Here is a 22,253-nt window from a genome sequence, read left to right as displayed (position 1 = left end):
GTTGAATGTTGTAAGAAACCAAAAAAACAAACTGAAAAAAGGTGGTGGGCCATTTTCTAGCTATCTAGTGTCCGAGAAGAGGCGGACATGATACCAATGAGGGCTCCGCTTGTCTGGTTGGAGCAGCTAGTGTGCGTCACCTTGTGTTGGGACGTTGCAAGTTCAAATCCCAATGGTATCATTGTATAATTATTGTATAATTGGTAAAGGTTTGCCTAACCTCATCTTGCCTTTCAAATAAAAAAAAGGCTGGGATGTTGTCACCCTCCCTGGCAGGCACCATCCCTGCCATTTTCCGGCCAGTGGGTGGCTGAAAAATGACTCGAATGTAACAAAATGCTAAAAAAAAAGAAAAAGGGAAAATGGTGGTCGGCCATTTTTAAGCAAGCGAGTGGTAAAAAAATGGCCACTCATCACTATTTTTTTCAAAAAATAAAAAAACTGACCTAAAAATGGTCAGGACCAGCTGGCTGGAATCATTCTGACTTTTTGGTTGTGGGGGCACATTTGCAAAACTTAATTTTCTGAGGGCAAAACCAGATTTGGTTAACCCAGTTTGTGTCACCCAAACAGTGCACAGACTGAGTTATACGCCCAAAACTGGGTTTGACATCCAAAACCAGGTTTCAACCTGGCGACCTGGTTTTGGGTGTCATTCAAACAGTGCCTTTTAGGTTGTGTTTGGCTCCTTGTTTAGGTTGGGACAGAACAACTTGCACAAGACAAACAGGACAATGTTCTTGCCCAAGACACACTGTTCAATTTGTCATGAACATATTTTTCTTTTAAAGTATACCGTCTCCACTGTTCCAGGGGATCAATACACAAAAAGGCGTTCCCATGTCTCACAGAGGCGCAGAACACCGTGTTCACTGTTTGATTGCGGGCTTGTGACCAGCGTCTGCAGTGTTTCACATGACACGCAGGACGTACAATCAAACGCCCCAGGAGGCTGGCACTTCCAATAACTATGTGCCAGGCCTGTTACACACTGGAGCATCTCTGCCAGGTGTGTCAACGGGTCGGATTTGGTTCAGATCCAAGTGAGTTTGAACCCGAATTTCTTTTAAGGTACAGGTACCAGGTCCAGATCCGGATCCTATCGAGTCTGCTATAAGAAAAACCATACCCAGACCCGATACATACCTGGTAAAATAATAATTTTTTAATTTTTATATTAAAAAATCACATGTCTTAATCGAAATTGGGATTGTACCCGACTCTGGTTTGAAATTTCACATACCATAAGCGGCTCCATGTACTAATCGGACCCGTTGGATCTGACCCGGTTTTAGTCAGATCTGCAATTGGATGGTGATGGGGATTTGCTTCTTATGTTAGAGCTGTTGGACTTGGCATTCGACGCTAAATCGTTCCCTTCGTCGCTCCCGCAGAATCAGTAGAAGAAGAAGAAGAAGAAGATATCTCTGAAGACGCTTATAAGAGCTTCTAGGGTTTCTCTGCGAACCCTCTTGCTGAGGAAAGGAGGGAGAGCGAACAATGGCGGTGGCTGCGCCGGGGCAGCTGAACATCGACGAGTCTCCCTCTTGGGGCTCCCGGAGCGTCGACTGCTTCGAGAAGCTCGAGCAGATCGGCGAGGGAACCTACGGGTAAGTCCGGAATCCCCCACACCTTTTTTCCCTCTGAAGTATCCTTTCGCGGTGTTAGATCGCAATCTCTCTCTGCGTTTGGTTGCCCGAGATAAGCTCTCGAATCGTCTAAATTTAGGGTCGTGTTAATTGTTTCCGCTTATAAGTTGTGTTTTCTGGTTCTTGATTGGTCAAATTTGTGTTTCTTTTGAGTCTTCTATTTTTGGGCGTGCTTTAGGGTTTTCGAGTTAGATTAGGGTTGCCGTTTAAGGTTTCCGTCTGGTAGTATGTACACATACATATAATCAATGGATGCAAATGCAATAACACATGGACATGTCCATGTATAGGTTGAACTGATAGATGCACGAGGTGTTGACATACATATGTACGTTACGGACTATTCGCGGTGACGTGTTATGGACATAAATATGTAGATTTCAAACTGAATGATTTAATGAACTAGGATTTTGGTGCTACTTTAATGAAGTTATCTGCTATGGTCATCGTGAGAGCTGCGGACTCCAAACTAAATGGAACTTCCCTTTGTTTGCAAGAAGGATTATCATGAATTTGTGCTAGCGAGAAGTGAACTTCAGTAGCATCAAATATCTTTTTTGTAGAAATGAGTTGCAGGCATCCTTGTTTATGTTTCCAACATAGCAAAAGAAAATAACCCGGTTAATGTTAGTAGAAAAGTGCTCTCTTCCTCCTCCATGAAACTATATCGGCAGCGAATATCAAAATGATGTTGATCAATGCCTTATACCTTAAAAAAACCCTTTTTCTGCAACCATATTGACCAGTTCCTTCTTAACTCCTCCCCTTGAACATGAACACAGAGCAGATAAAGTTACGGTTTTTTATGTGTTTGCAATTATCTTTAATATATAGTATTAGGAATATCCAGCTGCTTGACTGTTCCTACAATAACCATTGACTGGCTACATTGAGGAAGAACCAAACATAACGGTTCAATCAGTGCAAAAGCAGATATAGGGCACTTTATGCATATGTATCTTAGACGTGGGAATGTTTAGGAGAAAGGCAGCGTGAAAAGGGTCTCGCTCATGGCCAGTTGTAGAACACCTAGACCATAGAAGAATGTGTTTTGTGCATTATACATAATATGTACTATAATATATTTATATGTATATATTATATGTGTAATGTGGCCATATGTATATAAAGTGATGTCTTCTATAATGTACTTATTATGTATTATATAATCAGTATATGCATCCTTTTATACATACTGTACATTATATGTATTATACAATATATACTATAATTATACATAGAATATATAATATGTATGTGACTATATATATAAGTCACAATGAAGATAGTTGGGTAGTTGCACAAAAACCAAGTGACTGAAGCTTGGTCTTGGTTTGCAACCAATCAAAATAATCCCTTGCTTAGTTGTCAAAAGCAGCACCTAGGCAGGCTAGTTACAGAGCCACCACCTAGACTTGTAAGTTTAGGCGGTAGGGCCCTGTTTTATTGCCTAGGCAGCGGGGACATGACTGTCTTTTCTTTCTTTCTTTTTCTGCTTCTTTCCATCCCAATCCCTTTCTTCTTTCCCTTTTTTCCTCTTCTTATTTTTCCTTCTCCTTTTCTTCCTCCTCCTTTCTCTCCTTCACCTTCTCTTTTTCTTCTTCTTCCTTTTTATCCTTCTTCTTTTTCTTTTCCTTCCTTTTTTCCCTTTTCTTTGTCCTTTTTTCCCCTTTTTTCTTCTCCTTTTCTTCTTCTTTCTCGTGTCGGCCCTCCACTATCTTCTTTTTTTCTTCCTCTTGTTGTTTTTCTTTTTGTTCTTTTTTTCCCATTTTTTCTTTTTTACTTCTCTTTTTGCCTTCTATTTTATTTTTTGTAATTTACATGTATATATATGTATGTATTGTGTTCTTATATTTATACACATACATGTACATTTTATGTTCATGGAATTTTATGATTTTTGCGATATGTTACATTGAATTACACACGTATACTTCATTCATAGTTACAATCAAATGTTTTCTACTAAATTTAACTATTTATTGTATTATTTTTGCTTTTCTTTGTGTTATCTTTTTGGTCGCACCTAGTCCTTTTAGGGGTCTTTACCATAGGTTTCGACTAGCAGTTTTGACTACTAAGATCCCTTCTTTAAAAAAATATTTTTGTTAAAAAAGGGCAATATTAATGCTATGTTTGACCTCTCTCTCTCTCAATCTCAATCTCCTTGCACAAGGTGACTTTTTGCTTCCATCTTTTACCTTTAAAACACTCCATCTTTTACACAATGCTCTGGCTCCATCAGTTGTTGTGCGGGAGGGCTGATTTGCGTTAGATCTTATCCTCGTCCCTGCTATAATTAGACGCGAAAAGAAGTGGAGGACTATTTGGAGAGTCTAGTTATTTACAGTGTGGTGGTTCATATGGATGGCCAGAAACCATGCTACTTTTCGGGATGTTCCGTTCAACCTTAACTGTTTGACTCATAGGGTCTTGGCGGATCTGTATGCTATCTTACGCATATATATCAAAGACCTGCCTCTGCCTACAATCGATCCTCATCTAGATGTCTGTGGTCCTTGATGAGTTTTCTGTTTTGTGTTCGGGTTTTTCTGTTTTTGTGTAAATGGTGTTTTCATGTAGTGCTGTTGTATTTGTGCTTGTGGGACTCAACACTTTGTTGAGTTTCACTTTTAAGTAATGTTGATCGCTTTTTGGCTCTCTCTACTATTACCCACCTCCCAACTCCTTTGGTCAATGAAATATTTAGTGTGTTTTAATATGTCTAATTAAAGTATTTAGTGTGTTCTAATGTTTTACACACACACACATTCTCTCTCATTTATCATGATTTATGGAACATCATACCGTCTTCCATTTCTTCTCCTTTATGCAAAGTAATGTTGTGCATTTAATAACTTACCCAGTTTTCCAAGTGTCACATTCACCACCATTTCATCTTCTTTTCCTCTCTTGCCATTGTTCTCTATCTCTCATTTATCATGATTTATGGAACATCGTAACATATTTTTTCCATTTATCCTTCTCCATGCGAAGTAAAGATGTCATTGTAAAATTGTCTATGAAGAGACAATATGCATACAAGCATAAATACTTTATAAACGAAGTGTACGAAGACACCCTCACAACACTTGAACAAAATACGCAAAAAGTGTAAAAATAGCAAACATGCAATAATGCATGTATTTGATAAAAGGAACAAATGCTTGAGACTCTCAAGCTTAGGAAATACAAGGGGGGGGGAACACCCCTATTTATACAAGTGCCAAAAGGTGCAAAGGGGGGGGCTCCCAAATGGGTCGTTGGGAGCCCCCAACGACTCTATTGGGGGACCCCCAATGCACATTAAATAATAAAAAAAGAAAAAGTAAAAAAAGAATTACAAAAAAATAAATAGGAAAATTACAACATATTCCAAATGGAATATGCGCAAAATAGTAAATTATAAGAATACCCTTTTCAGGTAATAATATATAAATATATATATTTATATATATAGAGATATATGTACATATAATATATTATATGTAAATGTATCTCTATGTATATAAATATATATATTTATATTTACAATAATGATTTTAGGAGACATATTTTAACACCCCCCCTCAAACTTACGGTATGATAACCGCAAGTTTGTCAAGAAGGAAATGAAATCTGGGCGAACATAGAGCTTTTGTGAAGAAGTCGGCAAGTTGATACTCAGACGTCACACATGGTAGATCAATGACCTTCTTCAAGTATTCTTCTCTGACATAATGACAATCCATCTCTATATGCTTTGTTCGCTCGTGAAAGGTGTGGTTCTTGGCAATATAGATTACACTTTTATTGTCACAGCATAGCTTTGTTGGTTCTTCGACAACCACTCCCATATCTTCCAAAAGACGTCAAATCCATACAATTTCCCTGGTGGTAGATGCCATGGCTCTATATTCAGCTTCAGTGGATGACAAAGAGACCTTCTGTTGCTTTTTACATCGCCATGAGATCAAAGACTCTCCTAAGAAAATACAAAAACCAGTGGTGGAGTGACGGTTACTAGGGTCACCTCCCCAATCTGAGTCAGTATAGGCAAACAATTTTAATTCAAAGGAAGAAGATAGAAATACTCCCTTGTTCATTATTCCCTTTAAATATCTGATGATGCGAAGAACAACACTCATATGAACGGTTGTAGGAGCGTGCTGGAACTGACTGGCGATGTGAATAGCGTGCGACAAGTCAGGTCGAGTAATGCTAAGGTACATTAGAGAGCCTACCAACTGCCTGTAAGGAGTAAGATCGGTTAGGATAAAAAAGACAGTTTTCCTTGAAATAATTGATCTAAATCATGTTTCTAGATAATTAGCAATAAAAATATCTATAGTTTCATATTAAGCAATTAACATGAACTGTGATTTCTTGAAGTGGATAGGATGATTAAGAGGATAAAACTGGTTTGGACCTACCAATTCCTCCACATGTGCACACACACACAAATAAGTGGTGATAGTTGTTAAAATGTATCTCCAAAACCTTGTTGTAAGTATAAATATATATACTTATATACATAGAGATACATATACATATAATACTCTACATATATAAATATATATATTTATACATATTTTATTTTCTTACCCGAAAAGGGTATTCTTGTAATTTCCTGTCTTGCGCATATTCCATTTGGGAATATGTTGTAATTTATTTTTGCATTTTGTATTTCTTTATTTTTTTTATTTTTTGTTTTTCATAAAGGTGCATTGGGGGTCCCCCAATAGAGTTGTTGGGGGCCCCCCAACGGTCACAAATGTGACCGTTGGGGGCTCCCCAACGACTCCTTTGGGAGCCCTCCCTTTGCACCTCTTTGCTTTTGTATAAATAGGGGTGTTCCCCCTTGTAATTCCTTAAGTTTGAGAGTCTCAAGCATTTGCTCCTTTTTATGAAATACATGCATTATTGCATGTTTGCTACTTTTACGCTTTTTGCGTATTTTGTTCAAGTGTTGTGAAAGTGTCTTCGTGCACTTCTTTTATAAAGTATTTGTGCTTGTATGCGTATTGTCTCTTCATAGACATTTTCACATGGTATCAGAGCTTGGTTGGTGATAGAGGATTGTGAGATTCTCTTCTTTTCAAGTACATCGAAAAGCGTGCCTTCGGATCTTTGGAGGTTGAAGTGGTGGATCTTGCTTCTCAAATATTTTAGAAGAATCTTGCGCAAGCTAGCATTTGAAATATTGTGTTGGTACACCATTTCTCCCTTTCTCTTTACTTCATAATGGGTGAAAAAGAGTCTCATTTTACTCTTGGCTTCAAATTAAATGTTCCTACTATCATGTTTGAGCCGGAAACATGGAGGCTCACATAAAAGGGAAAGGGCTATGGGGTTATATGCAAGGCACAATTCCGGAACCAGAACCCAAAATAACAGTGGTAAACGGAAGTGAAATCAAGATTCTTGAAAGTGAAGAAAGGGTTAAAGCTCTTGAAGAGTATTCTAAGAAGCACAATGAATGAGAAATGAAGAATTTCAAGATTCTTTCTTGGTTCTTTTCATCCGTTGAAACTAAGATTAATGCCAACATTATTAAGTTCAAAAAAGCATAGGAAGTTTGACATTATCTTGAGAAAGTGTATACATCGAGGGATCTATCTCATAAGTATTATCTTCAAAAGAAGGCTCTCTCTTACTCAAGGTAAAATGACTATTAGGGAATATTTTGTCGATCTTTTCTCCATTTGGGATGAGCTTGCCATGCTTGAACCAAAATGGAGTGGAGAGGCAATTGAACTCCATCACAAGCAACTTGAAGAAGATCGGTTCTTCAATTTTTTGAATGGGCTAAGGCCCGAATTTGAGCAAATAAGGTCTTCTCTTCTATCCTCATTTACTCCTCCCTCTCTTGAAGATGTACTCACCAAATTAAGTGGTGAGGAGACTCGCATGAGTTTATGTAAACAAGGATCGAGTGTTCTTGTGGTTCCTTGTAATCATGAAGAAAGCAATGAGGTCAATGCCGTATCAAGACCCGGGAACAATGTAAAAACCTATCGTCCCCCTCATTTCAAATCACAAAATCAAGGTGAAAATGGTGGGCCAAGAGGAAAAAGGGACTATAGCAAAATTATTTGTCATTTTTGTAAAGAACCCAGACATATCAAACCCATATGTCCCAAATGGAAAAAGCTTCTCGCAATGGCTACCACCGGTATACCACAAAAGGAGGAGGCATCATCAAATGGGTCACTCTCCATAAATCAAATAGTGGAAGCCCTTCAACCTCTCCTCAAGGGAGCTACCTCCGGTGCCGTCGTATCTACTTCATCTTTTTCAGGTAAAGTCTTGTGGCTTTTGGACTCCGGTGCATCTTTTCATATGTCCCCAAACATGCTTTCACTTTCCGATTACTCAAAAAATGTTTCTCCCTCTTTTGTTTCCACTGCGGATGGAACCTCTCTTGAAATTAAATGAATAGGTAATTTTGAAACTCAAGATTTTTTTATTCCAAAAATTAGATTTATACCTAAACTAAACTTAAACCTTCTCTCTGTTTCTCAACTCTCGAACCATGGTTGCGATATTAAATTCTATTGTGATAAATGTTTAATACAGGATCGTCGGTCCGGGAAATTGATTGGGGAATGCCTTAGAAAAGGAGACTTATACTATATGGAATCTCTTTTTGTAATGTGACCCAAAGTAAAGATATAAATGTGTGGCACAAAAGACTTGGTCATCCTAATATCACCAAGTTGTCTTATTTACATTTTGCAAAAGACCTATGTAAAAGTTTATTTTCTTGTAATGATTGTATTCTCGGAAAAATACAAAGTTTACCTTTTGAGCAAATAACTATGTTCTCATCTAAAACTTTCAAAATTGTCCATTCGGATGTTTGGGGACCCACACTTGTCGCTTCAAAAGGAGGTTTTTCTTATTATGTCATTTTTGTGGATGATTTTTCCAGATATTCGTGGATCTATTTTCTTAAGTTCAAACATGAAGTTTTTTCGTGTTTTAAAACCTTCCATTCAATGATCAAGAATCAATTCAACAGTAATATAAAGATATTTAGAAGTGATTCTGGAGGAGAATATCTCTCCAATCAATTTAAAGTATATCTTGTGGATCATGGAATTGTCCACCAAAGGTCTTGTCTTAAAACTCCTCAACAGAATGGGTTGGCCGAAAGAAAACATAGGCACATCATTGAGACCACTAGAACCCTTCTTATTTTCCAAAACATTCCTAAAAACTTTTGGGCAGAAGTAGCTCTTGCTTCTGTTTATCTGATAAATCGCTTACCATCTAGGATATTAGGAAAAATATCCCCTTTTGAGATTTTATATAAGCTTGAACCTGATTATAGTAGGTTACGAGTTTTTGGGTGTAAATGTTTTATACTTACGGATAAGAATGACAAACTCTCTCCCAAGGCTATTCCTTGCGCCTTTCTTGGATATTCCGAAACTCAAAAAGGGTTTCGTTGTTATGATCTTCGGGATGATAAGTTATATGTCTCTAGAAATGTAACCTTTTTAGAAAATGAAAGTGACTTTGAAAAAAATGTTTCTCAACAAGAAAATTTTGATTATTCCTTCCAATTTGACTTATTATCTAATAATGATGATATATCTAGTGATGATGATGTATCACCAAATCATGATGAGGAGAATGATGGTGACGTTGGTGAACATAACTCACTCAACAAACAAGAAAGTAGAATTTCAAGTGATCCAATAACGTACTCTCGTAGAAACCAACACACCTTTAGAAGTGCTATTGACCAATATAGTGAGCTTGTTCCTACTCTCGATCACCGAAGATCTGAAAGGAATAGTAGACCTCCAACTTGTTTTGTCTCTTTTGATTCTTTCTCACCCTGATATAGGGCTTGTCTTAGTGTCATTCATTCTTATTTTGAACCAAGGAATTTTGAAGAAGCTAGAAAATGTATAGAATGGCAAGAAGCTATGCAAAATGAACTTAATGCCCTTAAAAGGGTTGAAACTTGGGATTTTCAAACTCTACCCATAGGAAAGAAAACTATAGGTTGTCGATGGGTTTTTAAGGTTAAAACTAAGAGCGACGGATCTCTGGAAAGGTATAAAGCTCGCTTAGTTGCAAAAGGGTATGGGCAAGAGTGTGGAATTGATTATGAAGAAACTTTTGCTCCTGTAGCCCGAATGGTTACAATTAGATGTCTTATTACTATTGCATCTATTAAAAATTAGAACGTTTTTCAAATGGATGTGAAAAATGCTTTTTTAAATGGCGATCTTAAGGAAGAAGTGTGTATGAATGCTCCACCAGGCATGAAGATTCCTAAAGATAAAGTTCTTCGTCTTCGAAAGGCCCTCTATGGTTTGAAACAGACCTCCAAAGCCTGGTATGACAGGTTTACCAGTGTAATGCTGGAATATGGTTTTTCTCATGTTACACTGACACTGCTCTATTTACTAGAAAATCTAATGCAGGGATTGTGATACTATTACTCTATGTTGATGACATGTTAATTACATGTGATGATGTTCAAGGAGTCAAGGGTATTAAGTCCGTCTTGACTTCAAAATTTGAGATGTCAGACTTGGGTTTTTTGACATATTTTCTTGGAATTGAGGTTGCCTATTCACAACGTGGTTATTTTCTATCCCAGTCTAAACTTGCTTGTGAGATTATTGACGGATTAGAAATTTCTGATGACAAAGTATGCAAAACCCCTAAAGTTGTGGGAGCCAAAATAAATATCTAATTGATCCTACTCCTTATAGGCAGTTGGTAGGTTCTTTAATGTATCTTAGCATTACTCGACCTGATTTGTCACATGCTATACACATCGCCAGTCAGTTTCAGCACGCTCCTACAACCGTTCATATGAGTGTTGTTCTTCGCATCATCAGATATTTGAAGGGAACAATGAATACGAGAGTATTTCTATCTTCTTCTTCTGAATTAAAATTACTTGCTTATACTGACTCAGATTGGGGAGGTGACCCTAGTAACCGTCACTCCACCACTGGCTTTTGTATTTTCTTAGGTGAATCTTTGATCTCATGGCGATGCAAAAAGCAACAGAAGGTCTCTCTGTCATCCACTGAAGCCGAATATAGAGACATGGCATCTACCATCATGGAAATTGTATGAATTCGACGCCTTTTGGAAGATATGTGAGTGTTTATCAGAGAACCAACAAAGTTATGCTGTGACAATAAAAGTGCAATTTATATTGCCAAGAATCACACCTTTTACAAGCGAACAAAGCATATAGAAATGGACTGCCATTATGTCAGAGAAGAATATTTGAAGAAGGTCATTGATCTACCATACGTGACGTCTGAGTATCAACTTGCAAACTTCTTCACAAAAGCACTATGTTCGCCCAGATTTCATTTCCTTCTTGACAAACTTGCAGTTATCGCACCGTAAGTTTGAGGGGGGTGTTAAAATGTATCTCCAAAACCTTGTTAAAATGTATCTCCAAAACCTTGTTGTAAGTATAAATATATATACTTATATACATAGAGATACATATAATATATTATATGTATATGTATCTCTACGTATATAAATATATATATTTATACATATTTTATTTTCTTACCCGAAAAGGGTATTCTTGTAATTTCCTGTCTTGCGCATATTCCATTTGTGAATATGTTGTAATTTATTTTTGCATTTTGTATTTCTTTATTTTTTATTTTTTTAATTTTTTTTTCATAAAGGTGCATTGGGGGTCCCCCAATAGAGTCGTTGGGGGCTCCCCAACGACTCCTTTGGGAGCCCCCCCTTTGCACCTCTTTGCTTTTGTATAAATAGGGGTGTTCCCCCTTGTAATTCCTTAAGCTTGAGAGTCTCAAACATTTGCTCCTTTTTATGAAATACATGCATTATTGCATGTTTGCTACTTTTATGCTTTTTGCGTATTTTGTTCAAGTGTTGTGAGAGTGTCTTCGTGCACTTCTTTTATATAGTATTTGTGCTTGTATGCTACTTAAATTTTCTTATTTTGGTATGTTGGAAATTTGTTACCAGATTCTCTTATCTATGCATGAATCTTACTTTGGTTTTGAAAGTGCAGTCAAGTATACATGGCCAGGGAGATCAAAACTGGAGAAATTGTTGCATTAAAGAAGATAAGAATGGACAATGAGAGAGAAGGAGTATGCTAATTAGCTGTTTTACGATCTGATTCAAGTAACATGCATGCCCAGTTATGGTTGGAGATGTTTTGACTGATTTTTTGTGTTACTATTGCAGTTCCCCATAACAGCGATCCGTGAAATTAAAATTTTAAAGAAGCTGCATCATGAAAATATCATTCAGTTAAAAGAGATTGTAACATCCCCAGGTTTATTTTTCTTCCTCTCTATAATTATTCTGTGAACTTTTGTTATATTTAGACACCAATCAATCTTAACTATCCTATTTTTAATTCCAGGTCCCGAAAAAGATGAACATGGGAGGCCAGGTATTCTTTGTGCTTCTAACAATTTCTTTAACTTCTTGATCTTTCATTGTTTACATCTTGAAAATATAGTGTTTTCATTTGACAGATGGCAATAAGTACAAGGGCAGCATTTACATGGTTTTTGAGTATATGGACCATGATTTGACTGGTCTTTCAGATAGACCAGGAATGCGGTTTACCGTTCCTCAGATAAAGGCAAGTCTGATGATCAGCCTAATATCTCCATCCTAATATGCGTAACTTTTGGACCAGAATAACCATATTGGTCATAAGATTCTCATAACGTTTGTTTTCGTATGACTTCTGTATGTTAGTGCTATATGAAGCAGCTGTTAACAGGCCTTCATTATTGCCATGTCAACCAAGTGCTTCATCGTGATATTAAAGGTCATATTTGAATGTCATTTCATACCATGGATATTGTTGCATAGTGTTCAATCTAACTATTTCAGTTCCTTTTTCCTTCCTCATGTGCAGGGTCCAATCTTCTGATTGACAATGAAGGACATTTAAAGCTGGCAGATTTTGGATTGGCTAGATCTTTCTCTAGTGACCATAATGGAAATCTTACAAACCGTGTCATAACTCTTTGGTACAGGTAATCTATCATTTGCTTGCCGCCCTTCAAATTATGACATGTTGCTAACTCTTCAATATGGTTTCTAGTTTTTAATTGTTCAATTCATTAACAGGCCTCCAGAGTTGCTGCTCGGTTCCACTAAATATGGCCCAGCTGTTGACATGTGGTCTGTTGGTTGTATTTTTGCTGAACTTCTGCATGGGAAGCCAATCTTGCCTGGAAAAAATGAGGTATTGTCCACAAACTTATGAATGACGCGTGTGCACGTACAAGCATTTCAGTGTATCATGCATGATGCATGTAATTTCCAGCACCATGTAGTCCAAAATCCAATGCTCATGGTGGTTTTCAGCTGCAGCAAGGCAGGATACTGATAAAGGTTCATCTGTCCTGAGACAGCACTAGTACCTCCAATATCTGGCCTAGCAGTAGCTGGTATATATCAAAATTCTATGAGTGCACATTTATATGTGCATGCACAGCATATGCGCAGACAAACATAGACATTTGAGTGTAGAATGTCTGCTTGGCAGTGGCTGGAAACTGTCATGTGGGTGGGTGCCTATATATTGGCTAGACTCTGCTGTAGCATACTTTTCAGTAAAAACCATTAGGTTTTCAACATTTTCTTGCTTTTTTTGTGGATCAAGTCCTACACATATGATCTACATAGTTTGTGCAATTGAAACATGTTTAGATCGTCTAATTCTGATATATAAGCAATTTTTTTGGGAGCATTAAAAACCAACAGTCTACAATACACTAAAATTTCTCCATTCACTAAATCATGATTTTATGTCGAAATACGTCTGAGGGGTCAGACTGAGCGAATAAAACCCAACCCTATGATTCTTGGGTGGATGGTCATAGTACACTACCACCAAAATCATACATACCTAATTACCTATAGGTCCTATACATATGTACGTATGTACTATGCATTTGTGTGTGTATGTAATCTCTCTCTTTCTCATTGTTCAAGATTTGCTGCAACATTAATGATTTAAGATCTGGTCACAGTAGTTTTTTGGGGAAATTGCATGTTGATTGCCATTCTCTAATATTTAGCATTTTTAACTTTTTTCAGTTTTATGTTTTTACATGTTAGCCTTTTTTTTCTTTTTCATTTTGTTTTTAACCTTTCTTTCTCTTGATAATTCTAGCCAGAGCAGTTGAATAAAATATTTGAACTATGTGGATCTCCGGATGAGGTTAACTGGCCAGGAGTTTCAAAGATTCCATGGTACAATAATTTCAAGCCCTCAAGACCAATGAAGAGGCGTGTCAGAGAGGTTTTTAAACAGTAAGTAGGACAAATACGAATATGGAATTTTGCAATTATTTGTATTTTCTTCTGACTGTTTGATTTGTGGTTTATCTTGGATGGTTTCTGTATCTTTTGCCCACCTTCACATTTTTTATTATCTGAGTTTGAAGTTTCTGCTTTGATGAGATACAAGTAGATGGAACCCTAAGATGCAGTTTACCTTTTCGGTGGCAGCTTTGATCGACATGCTTTGGAATTGTTGGAGAGGATGCTAACCCTTGATCCATCTCAGGTATCATTTTGCTCATTCTTGTCTTTAGTTGGACCATGTCTATTCTCAGACCTCAGGAGGTCTCAACTTCCATGGTGAATCGTTAATGTATGCCTGTGAGACCTGGCACTGGGCCAAGCATTATGCCACCTTGATCTGTACTGTTATAATGAAGAGTCCTGTTCAAGATCTAGCATTTGTTGGTTTTAAGCTCTGATTTTTATTAACATCTCCTTTGTGCATCTTCATTGCACTTTTTTTAGGTTGTGCACATTTTTTTAGTATTTAAGCTCGGGAATGGCCTAAATAGGACTTGAACCTCTGATCCCTATGTTGAGATAATGTGTCTCTAACAGATGCAACTATCTTATTTTCTTCTTGGTGAATATCAAGAATGATGGAAGTTTGAATCATTAAGTTTCTCTACCTCCAATGTCATGATTTGCAATTTTGGAAAGATGAGTCTTCTGAAATATCTCTGAGAATGCTCATACACTGTCTTGCGCTACTTTCTAACTTCTATGACTTTGATTCATTCAATAATTTTGTGCTCTCAAGGCTGCCAAATTCCTTGAGTTTACTTTGCTTTGTTTCATCTAAATGTCTCCATTTCTGTTTAAGGTAAACATTTTATTTGCAAGTTCCAATAATAGATGAATTGGAAACTTTATATAAACTATGCCTGCTAAGCATTGCTTGGGATTTTCTTTTGCAACAAAAAGAGCTAAAGGATCTAATTTGTTGTCTGGCTGGTTTTGCTCCAGTATAGTCTATCATAGCTGTGGCCCATATTGCAAAATGTGGTTATTGGGAATTTCTTAGTAAGAGAATCTCTCTCTCTCTCTCTCTCTCTGTGTGTGTGTGTGTGTGTGTGTGTGTGTGTGTGTGTGTGTGTGTGTGTGTGCTAGCTGGACAGTTTTGGATTATTTTCTATGACAAAAAGAAGAAAAAAAGATGAGGTTTTTAACTTTTTCTGTTTATGACTTTTTAAGGACTGAGGTACCACCTAACAACTTCAATTAATGAAAATAACATGTTAGATTTCAGTTATTTTTCTTATTTTTAAAATCTCATGGCGTGTATTACAAATTTTGAATAAATCAATATTTTCTCAAAAAGGGATTATCTTATGGAACTTAAAAGGCGCTTTATGGATGAAGTTATAAGAGAAGTATGAAGAATAAAGTTCTTAGAAATTTGCTTTCAAGTTGGAGATTTGGGGAAAACGACTTTAGTTTATCATGATTACTTCTTTTCTTTTGCTATGAAAGCTGGGGATATCACAATCATTCTTGAACCCAACCTCTCTGCTAATGTTTTGAAAATATTGTTGATAACCTTTTTGGTTAACTTCTTGTGGTGAACATTCGTCCTGTTAGTGAGTGGGCAAATTCATGATAGAGATTTTTGTCTGTGTATTCTTTGTCTAAAAGAACATATTTCTGAAAAGAATGTAGAAATTAAACCCTGGGCGTGAACATTTGCAGAGATCATCCATTGCCTTGAATTGCCAGTTCATGTAAGTATAGGTTATTCTCCTGGTTTATGTCCAATCTTCTTTTATGTTTATGTTCATTACCATGTCTGTTTTTGGTTTTTGCTAATATTAAGTCATTATATAATGACCACAGTATGAGAAATTTTCCTGGAATTATGTAATTTTCTCTGTTACGAGTACCATAGGCATTGCCATTGATTCATTCTGTATTTGTGAACAGGATGTCAAGGGATCAGGATGTGGCTGTAAAAACACTTAATGACTGCTGATTTGATTCTGTGACGCATGCTGCTAGTACCTTTTGATAGCTTACGTGAAAATTGTGAAATACCTTCTATACATTGGGGTAGCTACTATTCTGTTCATCTGGCACATGAAATGAAACTGGTGTTAGGTTAGTGAGGGGATCACGTGAAAGTGAGAAGTCCTGGTTTTGCAAATAATTTGCAGTTAATTATTGGGGCTTTTTGCCAAATATCAACAATGTTGCTTGTCTGTTTCTATTGTATTGTGAAATGAGGAAGTCTTGTGTTCTTGTTTTAGACAAAAGGCGGTATATTTTTGCATTTAGTTTCTTTAGGTGTTAAATTAGCGAATGATTGACACCATAATCTGTTCCAAATACAGTGATGCCCTCCTTGATTCTTTCTATAGAGAAACTGGTGCCAGGGTTCACTAGACTGCTGTATATCTGACTGAAGGCTAGAGATACTTCCACCTGTATCTGAATTCTGTAACTGTTATGCACCATGTAGTTTTTATTATTTCATGAGCTCAGTGGAACTTATAATGAGAGCTTTTTAAGGTTGTTTTGAAGTCTGGTTTAGAAGGTACAAAATCTTGTTATGTCTCATCATTTATTTCTACTTGGCCTAATACTCTTCTGTATGTATTCATCTCTGAGGTGCGATCTTTGCTTTTCTCTTATCTGGATATTTTCCTCTTGAACTCCCCATTATAAGTTTTCTATTTCTTGCCTGACATATTCAATGGTCTACTGTTTCTAGCCTTCACTGCTGTTTATGACTCACTGGTGTTCTTTTTCTTGCAGAGGATATCTGCCAAAGATGCACTTGACGCTGAGTATTTCTGGAGTGATCCTTTGCCATGTGATCCCAAAAGGTTTGAATTGCTTTTCTTGTTCATTTTTGCATACCAGGGACTTGGTTCAATTGTAGCCCTACATGGTTTCTGACCTCCTGATAGCTTGCCCAAGTATGAGTCCTCCCACGAGTTCCAGACGAAAAAGAAAAGACAACAACAACGGCAGCATGAAGAAACAGCCAAGAGGCAGAAGTTGCAGCATCCTCAGCAGCACCAGCGTCTGCCTCCGATTCAGCAGCCTGGGCAACCACATATGCCGATAAGGCCTGGGCCTAACCAGCCCATCCATAATGCCCCACCACAAGTTGTTGCTGGGCCAAGTCATCACTACAACAAGCCTCGGGGGCCTCCTGGAGGGCAGAACAGGTATCCTCAAGGTGGAAACCCAAGTGGCGGTTACAATCCAAACCGTGGTGGCCAAGCTGGTGGATACAGTGGTGGGCCTTATCCACCTCAAGGACGAGGGCCTGGTTATGCTGGAACTGGTATGCCTGGAGGCGGTCCTAGAGGTGGAACCAGTGGCTATGGAGTTGGGGCCCCAAATTACCCCCAGTCAGGTCCGTATGGTAATTCAGGTGCTGGTCGAGGGCCCAACATGATGGGTGGCAATCGGAATCCGCAGTATGGTTGGCCACAATAATGTGGAAGCAAACAGTATGTACGTGCTATGTGACATATTGGCATTTAACGGGTGATTCTTCATGGTTAAGAATGGATCCTCGTAAAGTGAAGAGCCCTGCTATTTGACCTTGATGTAGTTTGCTGAATCGTGCACCACAGGCATTCTTAGAACCAGTGTTGAATATTTTTAGTGTCCCTTGAACCTAGGATTTTGATCCATCACACACTTGTTTTCAGTTTGACAGTTTTATTTGATGAAAGACAGGTTAGGCATGTTGTTCCTGTACCACTCCCTTGTTCTGAACCCGAACAATAAGAGCAAGAATATATTATATGCCCTTTGTTATTTATCAAGAAGTTACTGAATCATAAACTTATAAATTTATGCAAGAGTTGGGTTTTTGTGAGTTTTGTCCTTTTGATCAGAATGTCACGAATAACAGTGATATGAATTGCTTTTGGACTTTGTCCAGTTCCTGGTTATTGATCTATAGTTAGTCCTGTGTGGCACTGACATTATAGTTCATTGTGTGCCCATTGCCTGGAGCAATTTGTATAAAAGATTTAGTTCCGTAGTGCCTACATCATAGCTTATCCTCCATTGCAGTTTCTATTCTTGTGTGACTGTGTACGTTTGTGGAGCTCTCTCTCTCTCTCCATCAATTATCTAATCCCGTAATTTTTAAGGCCTTGTCCTTTAAAAAGAGTTTAAAAGACAATATCCAATGTAAAGGCTGACATGATGATACATGCTTAATCAAACAAAAGAGTGGAATTCTGGCGACTGTCAATACGAACTCACCTTAGATATCAGCCTCTCGCATAGTTCCAATTGCATAATGTCATTTTGCATCCTATGCCCACACAAAGAGGTACTGGAATCACCATTTTAAAGCCATAAAACTCTTGACTCTTGTTTCCAATAGGCCTCCTCATCACGTAAGGTCGAGTTTAATTCTTTCCTAAGATAAGCTTCCCTCTCAATAGAGGTGGGCACTGGGGCGTCCCAGCCCGAAGCAGGCTGACACGGCCCGGTCCAGTTCGGCCCAGCCCGATTATATATATGAAAACCTACCAGATAGAAAACGCAACAACCCTATCCACTAGGAATTTTGTCGTTTTTTTTTTCAAAATTCTGATCATACATGTGTGTGAACTTTTATGTGTATATATATAAACAAATAAATTATATATATATATATATATTCAGCCCAGCACAGCCTGACCTGACCCGTTTAGGCCAACGGGCCTCATGGACGAGCCGTGGGCCGAGGTTTTCCCAATAGGCCGGCCCACACTGGGCTTCTACTGGGCTGGCCCTGTTGGCCCAGTCCATTAGCGGGCCGGACCAACCCGTTGCCCACACCTAAGCATCAACACTCCCTCTTTCAATATCACTAGCAATCTGGTCTATGAAATTTCTGATTTCAGACATCTTTGTTTCCATGTTGCCAACATGTCTACCATTCCAAATCTTTAATTCATGTTAGATAACAAACAGTTTCTGAATAAAACGCTCCATGATACATCCTTTGAAGCACTTTTTCCAACAACTTTCAACTATATTCCGACACTCGGGATAGTCCATCCAGAACTTGAAAAAATGAAAGGGCTTAACCCCCAGTTGGATATCCAGCAAAGCAGGAGAATAACATAGGGTTATGGTCAAACGTAGATCTAGCCAATTAACAACCGTAAATGGTTATTAGTACTAAGAGTGTCAACTGGTCTGGTTTACCCAGACCCGACCTAGACCAAACCCTATAGGGTCCCGGTATGGTGATAAATAAGAAGACCCAGGTCCAGACCCGAAGGTCCGATTAATGCATGGATCCGGGTATAGTTTGTGAAATTTTATACCAGACCCCATACCATACCTGAAAATCGAATCCAAGTCTGGTTCCACCTGGGTCCAAACCAATCCTGACCTGTTGACACCCCTAATTAGTACCAATGCAATTAATCTAAGTTTCGAAAAGGAAAACCCAATCCAATCTACAAAGAGTATGAAACTTTCATTTTCTGTGATTGGACCATGTTTATCTATAATTAGGGTTTGCAATAGGGATGGCAGTGGACCGAGGCGGGGGACAAGGTCTCCACCCCCACCCCGTTTCAAAATCTGAACCTTCATCCCCGCCTCCATCCCAGCACGGGGATGGATTTTAACCTCCACCGCTGCCTTCATCCCCGTTTCATGTCCTCCATCCCTGGTCCAAACGGGGGATGAGGCAGGGCGGGGCCCGTTTCCCCTCGGTATATAGTCATTCCTTAAAGGATCGGAGATGGGGCAGGGCGGGGAAAGGCAAGGATTGAGACGGGGCGGGGTGGGGGAAAGCGTGAGTCCATCCCCGCATGGGGATAGATTTTAACCTTCATCCCCGTTTCATGCCCTTCATCCCCGGTCCAAACGGGGCGAGGCGGGGCCCCGATATCCCCCGGTCCACTGCCATCCCTAATCCGCAACCTAAAGTGTAACTCATTAAAGCGCTCACAACAATAGGCTGGTGGAGTGGTGGTGGTCTGCTAGATTTTTCTTCAATGCCTCACATAGCATTGAAATCCCCGAGAATCACTATAGGTTCTTGCAATGCATATTGCAAATATCTCAAAGTGTCATAGTTGAGGTTCCGGAGGAAAATAAATTCCCAACACTATAAAACTCTGCTAAGCATAGACACTATAACATCTGGCCTCAATACAATGATCACCAACCATAGATAGTTGGACCCGTGAAGACCAGATATGCAAATCTACCATACCCATGATTTGTCATACCACTAGAGAAGAAGGAATAGTTATCATACCTACCTGTGAAGAATGGGAATAAGCCTCTCAACCGTGAGTTGAGTGTCAATAATGATTGCCAATTAGGGTTTGTGAAGTTGGAGCATATGCTCGAGCTAGCGTTGAGCAGCCCCATTACCCAGACCTCATACATTCCAACTCAAGAACTTCATTGACATTGAGAGCAGTCGTACGTGACACTCACCAGACTCGATCGAAAGCATGTTGGATATTTCGGGTCTAGGTCCAATCCATAGGTGATCCGGTTTGACACTATGATTAGTGGGCTGGGCATTTAATGGGGGTGGAGGTTACGTGAACGTGGAGAGACCACATTCAGTAATCACCCCTTATGTGCCATTATAAAGGGAGGGCTAACAACCTGTGCAGCCAACAGCTAGAAAAATAGCCTATTGCCCACATTCTTGAAATTTCAGGTTGGGTTCAGGGTCCTACTCACTATCAACTGCTTGGGCTCATCGTGAGTGTCGATAGGTTGAGGAGAACGCTGAGCACCCGCATGTCGCATCTAGTTCATTTTCTGAATAGCAGGGGAACGTTCGGTCTCCCTGGTTCTCTTCATAGAAACGGCTTTCGCCGGGAAGGAAGAGGAACAAGGAGAAGCACTTCGCCGGAATAAGGGAGGCTGCCATTCACCATCGGCCACACCATTGGCATCATCCGCGGCCTACCACTGCTCAGGGTCGACCTGACCAATCGTGAGAAACCGAAAGATACCAATTGACATGGCCGCCGGCATTGGGTATCCAATCTCGGCCTCACCGACGACAGTGATCGGTCGATTGGTCGCCGGTGGCGACAGCCAGCCCCGGTGGCAGGTGTTGCCACCGGTGACATATCTGTATATTAAAAAAAAACAGTCTATAACCCTTTCCCTGTCAATGGCTTTTTGCTGGGAAGGTGAGGGGCCGAAGGTAGCCAGTGGCCTCGCCGGCACTGCTGGCTGCATTGTGCCCTCATCGGATTTCCACCGTCGCTGAAGCATCGACATTTGGAATGGGTGGCTGATGGTGGAACCCTTTTGTTGGAAGGGGGTATCTGTTAGGATCATCGTCGATAAGTGAATGTTGTCAACGCCTCACCGACAGCCTCGTCGACGATGTCCCCTGTCAACAGAGACACCGAAGAGGCATTTGCCCTCTTTGGTTTCTTCTTTGGTCGGCCATCCAGTAGCCATCGCTAGAAAGCATGGGGAGACCTCTTTCACAGGCCATCGCCGTTTTGTCGGAAGCATCGTCGTCGTCGATTCGCTGGTAGCATCACCGATGTCTTTTTCTTACAACCGGGAGGCCGCCCTCTTCCGTGATGATTGATCATGCATGATCCATGATAAAATCATAGTAAAAACTCATTTTTATTATTGCTTTTGATAAATTGTTTTAAATTAAAAATTTAGGAAAAGCTTTGACCTTGTGTTTTTTATTTTTTTTATTAGTTTAAAATTTTTTTTAATCATTGTTTAGTTAGATTAGGATTTAATTAAGTATTTTTAATTAATTTTAGAAAAAAACCCTTTTGAAAAAAATTATTTTTGAGGAAGTCCCTCTTTGAAAATTGCAAAAATATTTCAGATATTTTTTGAAAATTTTTGTTTTGACTTAGAATAGCTTATAAATACTTCTTTTTCCAACAAAAAAGTTTTTGCCTTTTGAGAAAAAATGCAGCCTCTTCTTCCTCTTCTCTTCCTCCGCCTCTTCATTTCCAATCGGTTCTCCCCCGATCTCTTTCTTTCTTCCTTGGATTCGTCTTGCTTCTAACGTATCTTTGTTGCCGATTCTTCTTGCCTTACTCGACAAAGGCCCGCGCTGATCGAAAGTAAAAATCACTCTTTTCTTCACCCCTTTCATTAGACGTGGATCACTAGGTTTGCATCTTCTCCCCCTTCTCTGTAGCTGGTAGGATCATTGCATGCGTATCTAGTTAATTTTTTGCATTAGCCTGACATATAATGTAATGGATGTTTTCTAATTAGTTAGATTTAGTTTACGTGCAGCAGTGTTAATTTATTTATATTAAAATTGACTGTAGGTGTCGATTTTTT

General features: G+C 38.9%; 1 protein-coding gene across 1 annotated transcript; it reads left to right on the top strand.

Annotated features, from left to right (window-relative positions):
- The first annotated feature begins 1,361 nt into the window (after positions 1 to 1,361).
- LOC149834476 (cyclin-dependent kinase C-1-like) lies at positions 1,362 to 17,794 on the top strand. The gene is made up of 12 exons (XM_090011433.1): positions 1,362 to 1,610; positions 11,674 to 11,755; positions 11,853 to 11,943; positions 12,034 to 12,063; positions 12,149 to 12,258; positions 12,378 to 12,450; positions 12,541 to 12,661; positions 12,756 to 12,873; positions 13,807 to 13,946; positions 14,145 to 14,202; positions 16,731 to 16,801; positions 16,886 to 17,794. The coding sequence occupies exons 1-12, from the start codon at positions 1,501 to 1,503 to the stop codon at positions 17,421 to 17,423; spliced, it is 1,542 nt and encodes a 513-aa protein (XP_089867559.1). The 5' UTR covers positions 1,362 to 1,500; the 3' UTR covers positions 17,424 to 17,794.
- Positions 17,795 to 22,253: the final 4,459 nt, after the last annotated feature.

This window comes from Nuphar pumila, chromosome 6, assembly GCF_984573655.1.
Source record: "Nuphar pumila chromosome 6, dmNupPumi1.hap1.1, whole genome shotgun sequence".
Lineage (NCBI taxonomy): Eukaryota > Viridiplantae > Streptophyta > Magnoliopsida > Nymphaeales > Nymphaeaceae > Nuphar > Nuphar pumila.
The sequence above is the reverse complement of the archived record's forward strand: the minus strand, read 5'-3'. Positions and strand labels throughout refer to the sequence as shown.

Bases quoted from the DNA above. Each gene is read 5' to 3' on its own strand.
- LOC149834476 (XM_090011433.1), top strand. From the start codon at position 1,501: ATGGCGGTGGCTGCGCCGGGGCAGCTGAACATCGACGAGTCTCCCTCT. The intron at 11,944-12,033 runs GTTTATTTTTCT...TTTTAATTCCAG, and splicing joins AGAGATTGTAACATCCCCAG to GTCCCGAAAAAGATGAACAT. The intron at 14,203-16,730 runs GTATCATTTTGC...TTTTTCTTGCAG, and splicing joins TAACCCTTGATCCATCTCAG to AGGATATCTGCCAAAGATGC.